The sequence below is a fragment of the Tenrec ecaudatus genome, chromosome 15 (assembly GCF_050624435.1).
Source record: "Tenrec ecaudatus isolate mTenEca1 chromosome 15, mTenEca1.hap1, whole genome shotgun sequence".
Classification (NCBI taxonomy): domain Eukaryota; kingdom Metazoa; phylum Chordata; class Mammalia; order Afrosoricida; family Tenrecidae; genus Tenrec; species Tenrec ecaudatus.
The window spans coordinates 28,004,581-28,011,882 of record NC_134544.1 but is presented as its reverse complement, the minus strand read 5'-3'; the positions used below and the strand labels follow the sequence as shown (position 1 = coordinate 28,011,882).

The window sequence follows — 7,302 nt, the reverse complement described above, 5'->3', positions numbered from 1 at the left end:
GCCATCGTTACTCTCGCCACACTGAATACAACACACAATAAGCCCCGGGGTGGAAAGAGGGCTAGGGACAGAGGCCATCGCTGGTTACCGCCAGAACTGTTCATAATGCAAACCACCATTTAAATAAAACCTGACGGACCGCGGAGACCTAGCTGAGCAGCAACAACTCCTGAGCATGGGAGTCTGCCCGCGAGGTGCACCTTCCTCTCAGGCAACCCCTGCGGGCAGGAGAGAGGGTGACGTGGGACACTTGTCAGAAGGGAAGGAGGAAGAAAAGGAGTCGAGGAAGATGAAGGGGGCAGAGGAAAGCACGTCAGGAAAGCGGGTCACGGATCCTGGGAGGCCCATGGCCATGAGGGGGTTGGCCAGACTACATGAACTGCGTGTGTCCGTTCATGCCCCACCACCACCCATCTTCTCCTCACACCAGAAGGGTGGATCCCTAGAACCGAGTAAATGCTCGGATCTGGGTGATTTTAAAGTTAGGGCAGAAAGACTGAGAGGTGTTTTGGAGGGAGTCTGGCACTGGTAGCGACATCGACTGCGTGTCCAGGAGAGGGCTTCACAAACTTCTCGGGGAGGGCCGATGTGTCCACTCCGCTTCTCTGCCAACGTGTTGAGCCTCCTGTGTGGCCTCTGTTCACGAGACTGAGCTCCCGGAGGGGACAGCTGGACCCTCACCTGCCAAGTGGACCTCGATGGACATGGCAATAAAGGCACAAGTCAAGGGAGAGGAAAATGTCTTTTAACAAAGAACCACTTGACAGTATCTTTTATAAAGAGACAAACGAAGCACAACCAACTAGGGCTTACGGTTAAACAAAACAGTGAGCAAAAGCTAGAAAATCCAGCAATTTGCAAATATGTATTTGGAATACAAAGTAAGGGTACAGAATAAGTACTTGTAGCTCTTAGGTAAAATGAGGCTGATGAGCTCCTGGCAAGTAGGTCCTGAGGGCTAGAGGAAGTTAGACAAGCCAGACGGAGCACAGCGGGAGGGCAGCAAGCTTTCCAACCCATCTTTTATTACTCAACATCCACCATGGTGGCTGGCTAGAGAAAAAGCATCGTTGAGTGTTTCCTGAATTAATGTATGCATCATAATGTCCTATCGGTCTAATTCAAACCTAGCCAGGGAAAAAAACACTCCGAAATATCGACCACAATTAGTGGTATTCAAGAAAGTTGGCCCAAATCCAGTTCTAGTTCCTCGTTTTAACTCCACATGCAAGACTTTTCAAAGTCTTTCAATATAACAATGTTGACTTCTTTTTTCCCCCACTAAAAATCTCTTAGCGGACACTCTAGGGCTGAATGAAAATGAAGCCGTCACTGGTTAGACCACGTCTGTGAGGGCTCCAGCCTCCCTCAGGCCACACCACCGCCATCAAGGTGAGGCATGCTTACTCTGAAAACCAGCACGGGCACTCCGCGGTGACAGCATGCATAGCCCTTCCGATCTCCTGTCAGGAACGGGAGGAAATCCCAGCACGGTCCAGCATGAATCCAAAATAACATTGCGAAGTTAAACGCAGACAACATTTAACGGAGGGGAGACTCGATTGGAAGAGCAAAAACGAAACCCTCATAAAGAGTGATGGGGGGGGGGGGTGTAAAAATAAAAAGTAATGCAAATTAGGCCATGGTAGAGAAAATCAGGTGCAATACTAGTACCTCATTAAAAAACAAACACATGCACACACAGAACTACCACCGCCAGGAGGCGACAGCTCCATACGTGTTTCTAAAGGCTTGAGTCCTGGTCTCACAGTGGACAGAACCTCCCCATCAGGCCTGTAGGGATGTGCCCCGTATTGGAGGCTTAAGACCTGACACTGCTTGGCTGAAGGTGACCAACAGGGGTGGGGGATGCGGGCAACTGCAGGACCATGGGCCACATCCTGAGCTGTCCCTTGCTCCCTCCCACTGTTCCAAGGACAGAAAGACTGCCACAGGAGGCAGGGGCCGTGCTGACTCCCTCTAGGGGGGTCCAAGGGTGGAGGCACGTGTCCGCAGACTAACCATGAGTGGCGGTAGAAGTCGCTGTGGCTGACTTAAAGAGGGGTTGACAAATCAAGTGGTATTGACCGACCTGGTGCATGGGACAGATGTGCCCGACGAGGGAGTAAGGAAGAAAAAGGAGTGAGCTACGAAGCAATCTGTTGGAAAGTAAGGCCACCTCTTGTTAATGACAGCACCAGTCTGCTCCTTGCAGTTGGATCCGTGAAGTTATCTGCATGAACAAGGAACCTGGTGCTATTCCTGCCTCCCCCCCTCTCCCAGTTCTGGCCCCCTCACTCCCCCTCGAGGAGGCCTTGTGCACACACACCACCACCACCACCACCCCCCGTAAAGCTCACCCACAGGCCCCCTTGTGTCTGCTGAACAGACAAGGAAGGTGGTGAAGGGCGACAGGGACTGCAAACTCTGCTGAGGCCAAGGCCCCATGCGTCTCGTTCATCCTTTCCTAATGACTAAAGAAGTGCCTGGCACAAGTAGGCACACAACATTTTTTGAATGAAAAGGAAAAAATAATCTTGTGAAATCTTTATGAATACTTAAACATACAAGTACAGGAACACGGGCAGCATCCAACAGGAAATTATCAAATGCTCAAAATACTGCAGATGACAACCTATACAGACCAGTGTCTGGTTTCAAAGAACAAGAGAGTCAGAGATCTCCCTCCAAGGTAGACGGCACCGCATTCGCCTTCCGTGTGCCGCACAACCCAGCGGGCAACGGTTTCTGAAGCGCCCTTTCAGGGGAGCAGTCAGTGCGCTGCTGGCGGCAACTGTCAGCTCCGTGGTGGTTTGGAGACCAGACTGCAGATAATTACAAGCTGACAAACTTGCTCAACTGCTTCTCTTCCGACGTTTTCCTTCTAAGTCTGTAACTGAGCAACCTAACATGCACTGTGTAAATCACCAAGTACATCACGTTCCGAAGACAGATGGCCCTTTATCTGCTGATCACGGTCCTGTCATACTTCTCTAGGCACTGTGCAGAAGCAATGCCATTTACCTAATGCCCGCTTCCTAATGCAACCTGGGAGATGAAAACGGAATTTGAATGAAACTACTCAAATCAGAGCAGAGGGTCTGCAGCTGGAATATTTTAAAAGAGGTGCTGTAAAAGGAGAATTGGAATTTTTCGATGGGCTTTCTATGTGGAGATAATTTGGGTATATCCCTGAACGTAAGGATCCTGCCACCTGCATTTTTCCTGGGTGTGAAGGATGAGAGGCAATAGGCCGCTATGGTTTCCACAGGTCAGCTATTAGCCAGTCAGAATGTGCTCAAAGGGACAGAAAGCGACTCTCTGGGTATTTACTGCAGCCCAGGAGCGACCCGGGTGCGACTGAGCCTGGGCAGGGCAGGCTCGCTGGCTGGGGCCTCCGTGGGCGTGGAAAAGAGGTCTGGGAGGATCTTCAACAGTCTCCACAACTAGGGTTTAGCCGTCAACAGACAAAAAGAAGCAATGGTTAAGCCCCAGTGAACACATTTAAGGTCAAGGATTTCAAAGTTAATCTGCTTTTCTTCCCCCACTCGTTTATTTTTGGTAAAAGGCAGAAAATTTTAGTTTTTCTACAAGGAAAACCTGCTCCTAAATGATCATTTGAAAATCTTGATATATATTATATATTAAAAAAGACACAAAAATAACGGAGACATGGGAGTAACAGATTAGGTACTGTAACATTACAAAGGTTTGCCTAGAACAAGAAGCAGCACGCACACACAGCACGCGCACACGCGCACACACCCCTAAACATATGCAAACTAAAAATGTATAGAAACGGCACAATACTGTGATACTGATCATGATACATCCCCTGTACACATAGCTACTACTGTTAATAATAAACCTTTGGGACACTCAAGTTCTATGCCCAAGAAGACACCAGCAAGTCTTTAAAATCAGCTCTTCCTCCTGGTCGGGGAGGGTATTTCTAGACATCAATCTTCCATCTAATACCCGAATCTAGGAAACGGATTCCACAAGGTGCTTCCACTGATGAGACCTCAAGTGCTGTTTTCTCTCTTGGATTTTTGGATCGCAAACAGTCCACGGGGACCACACACAGATCCTCTGACAGGAGGTCTTTGAGGGCTTGGCTGGTGATGAGGCTTCATGACATGCTTGAGCAGCGCACTGACGGGGAGCCCATCTGCGTTAAGACTTTGTCCAACCACTGCAGAGGCCCGTTCAGATGGAGCTCAATCCAGCAAGGTGTGCTCGTGACCGTCTGCCTTCTGTTGGAAAGAACACAAGAAAATTCACAACTCGTAACTATGTCTAGGTACATGCATTAAACGAACAAACAAAAAACACCCTTACTGCCGACAAGTCAATCCCAACTCCTCGAGACCCTGCTAGGGCTGAGAACTGAACATCCGTGAAGGAGCAGACACCCGCATCTTCCTCCCTCAAAGGAGAAGCTGATGGGTTTGAACCGCTGACCTAGCAAGTACGGGGCCAACACTGAGCCCAAAGCACCACCACGGCTTGAACTCAGAAAAATTAGAAGATCCTAAAATTAGAAGATCCTACACCTAAATTCATTTACAAAGCATTCCATTTGTGTGTTATTATTTGAGGGGGTGGCCGGAATTTGGGGGGTGTCTTTCTTAAATTACAACAAACTTGTTTAAGTCTTTTAAGAAAGCTTTCTACACGCCTTTCCCTCTAGAATCAAACTGTTGGTGAGTGCGCACGGCCTCTGTGGCCAACAGGAGTGGACCGCTAGGGCGGTTTTTGCTGGTTGGTTTTCAAGAGAGAGATTGCCAGACCTTTCTTTCTTGGTCTCCGCCTGAAAGCACAGCTGAAACCTACTCAGCACCACAGCAACATGGCCACCTGGCATGAAGATGCTGGCGTGTGTGTGTGTGTGTGTGTGTGTGTGTGTGTGTGTGTAACCGAACCTGAAGCGTCCACGTGAAAGTTGAGAATTCCACCATGAGACCACCACTACAACCCTACAAGCTGATTTGTGGGTGGGGTGACTACGCTTTGCTACCAAACATGCGACACTTCGGAGAGAAAGCAGGTACTATGAACAATTAGGCCAGAACAAGAGGTGCACACCAGGATGCCCTCAGGCCCCCAGGGCCTGTGATCACCTGGCTTAATACTCAAATACCAAACAAGCTTAACAAAGACTACGAAACACCGAACAGACAGCTTTCAACCTTCTCCCACAGAGCCTATGAATAACCTCCCTGTCAGGCTCATCCTTCCGGCTCTGAATCCACCCCTCTAGTCCGTGAGCAACGTGGGCTAGTCCCTAGGAGCTCACGACTGCGCAGGGACTTCCTGTCCCTTGCCTGCACTGGTTTCAGACGTCTTCTTTGCAAAGCAGGACCAATCAGGAAGTCGGTGTGCTTCTTCAAGGTGACACCATGTCCGACACCACCAAGAGAACGCCACGGCTAACTGCTCCTGACAGCACGTGCCTCGCATGTCGCACGCTGCGTCTCCGAGGATGTGGTTTTCCCCAGCAGATGGTGTCGGTGCCCCACTTAGCCGCTTCACATTCCTCTGTGGCTCTGTCCAATGGCCAATCGAAGGGACCTGAAATCTCTAACCAGCCCACACACCAAGAGTCGTCCTCAACCAGTGACCTGTGACTTGGCATTCCACAGCACACCCTGCCCGGGCAGGATAATTCTGTGGGCTTATACCACTGGCCAAGGTTTCCCTGAGGGAGCATGCTCCTACGACCACCCACAGTGGTGGGCGGCTCAGTAACGGTATTGGCTGCCTTCCCTGCCTGCCTTCCTTCCCCCTTGCTCACCAGTGTTTCTTTCCTGCATCGCCTGACAGAGGCTACTCTTCAGACACCCGCTGCATGGGACTTCATAGAACAGTGCTAGAGGGACGGGACCGTAGACTCGGAGCTCTGCTCCCCGCAGATACTGTTGTGTCTACATGCCGTAAAGCTGCACTTAGCACGCTCTACACACTGACCAGTGTTATCTCTTCTCCCCCTGATAATGGACCTGTACTTTCCTTGAGGGAAATAACTGGCGTCCCACAAGAATCTCGCCGGGAAGTCTTCCTCCCCCCACCCTCAACTCAAAGAACACTTCAGAGGAGCCTAACTTCTGTTCCTCACTGGTGTCAAAGCTGCACACTGGGCGAGCCCAGAACTCCTTGGGGGAGGGTAACGGACAGGGGAGCGTCATCCTCAGAAGTGTGGAGACCTACAGAGAGTCATCTTGAGACAATACCTCCACCTCTTGATTTGTTTTGTTTCATGAAGATTTCTATGACTTTGTAGCAATATTGTTTTACTTTCCCGGCTTGTCAGGCTGGCACCGGAATGGCTTCACAGGCAGTGGCGAGGTTTCAGGAGCTGGCCTGTGCTGGATGCCATTCATGACAAGTTTATGATCGCTCTCTGTGCATCCTTCAGCGATACCCTGCTGTCAGACGTTTTGATTTAGGAGTGTAAAATTAGTAAACTTGAGAGTCAAACATAACCTGGCTACAAACATTCATACAGAACAGTACTGTGTATTGCTGCTCTCATGATTTCAGACTGCGCTCCGGGGCAGGGGGTAGTGGGGTCCCCACTATGTGAAGTCAGTTACATCCGACATTCCTCCAGTCCTGTGCATTCCTACCAGATCTGCAACAAACTAAGCTGTTTACGGCAAAGGAGAAACATGAGGCTTTCCACTCCTATAAAGAGTTAGGCTCTTGGAAACCCACAGGGGCAGTTCTACCCTGGTCTATAGGGTCTCTTCTGAGGCAGAATCAACTCGATGGCAGTTTGAGTTTGGAACTTTCTGAACAACAACAACAAAAAAGTGGGCCTAAAATCCTGTTTATCAGATACTACCGTCTGACTAATTTTTTACTATCAATTCAGGTCAATGAAAAGTCCAAAGGAAAACAGCTTTTAGCACTCATCTTAAAAGGGAAATGATTGAAACAAAAGAGCGCTACAGCAGGCTCATAAAATAAGCTCATCTCCCTATATTACTTGGGAAAAAATTGGGCCAAATCATCATGATGCGGTAATAAAACACATTTTTATCCAAGTATTCAAACAGAACGCGTACCTCACTGCCTCGAAAGTCACATGCCTCCGAGAACCTTCTAAAGATAGGGAATCAAACCCAAACTGTGGGATGAGACAGTGTGACACAAGCATTTCCTCAAACAGCTATTCAGGGTATAATCAGCCGGAGTAAGTGTTTCATAGTTGTACTTTTCAGTAAGCTGAAGAAGCCTTTCCTTTCTTTACTGGGGAATCCTATCTGTGGTCTAATTTTGAAACAGCCAGGCCTGATC

At 49.2% G+C, this 7,302-nt stretch overlaps 1 protein-coding gene across 3 annotated transcripts in view; it reads right to left on the bottom strand.

The window, feature by feature from the left end:
- Positions 1-3,525: 3,525 nt before the first annotated feature.
- Positions 3,526-7,302, bottom strand: part of SMAD2 (SMAD family member 2) — a 68,473-nt gene continuing 64,696 nt past the window's right edge. For all 3 annotated transcript variants that reach the window (XM_075533051.1, XM_075533052.1, XM_075533050.1), the window contains one exon: positions 3,526-4,256. In XM_075533051.1, the coding sequence (XP_075389166.1) occupies positions 4,133-4,256 (124 nt within the window). In that variant the 3' untranslated portion in view covers positions 3,526-4,132. The remainder of the gene's footprint in view (positions 4,257-7,302) is intronic.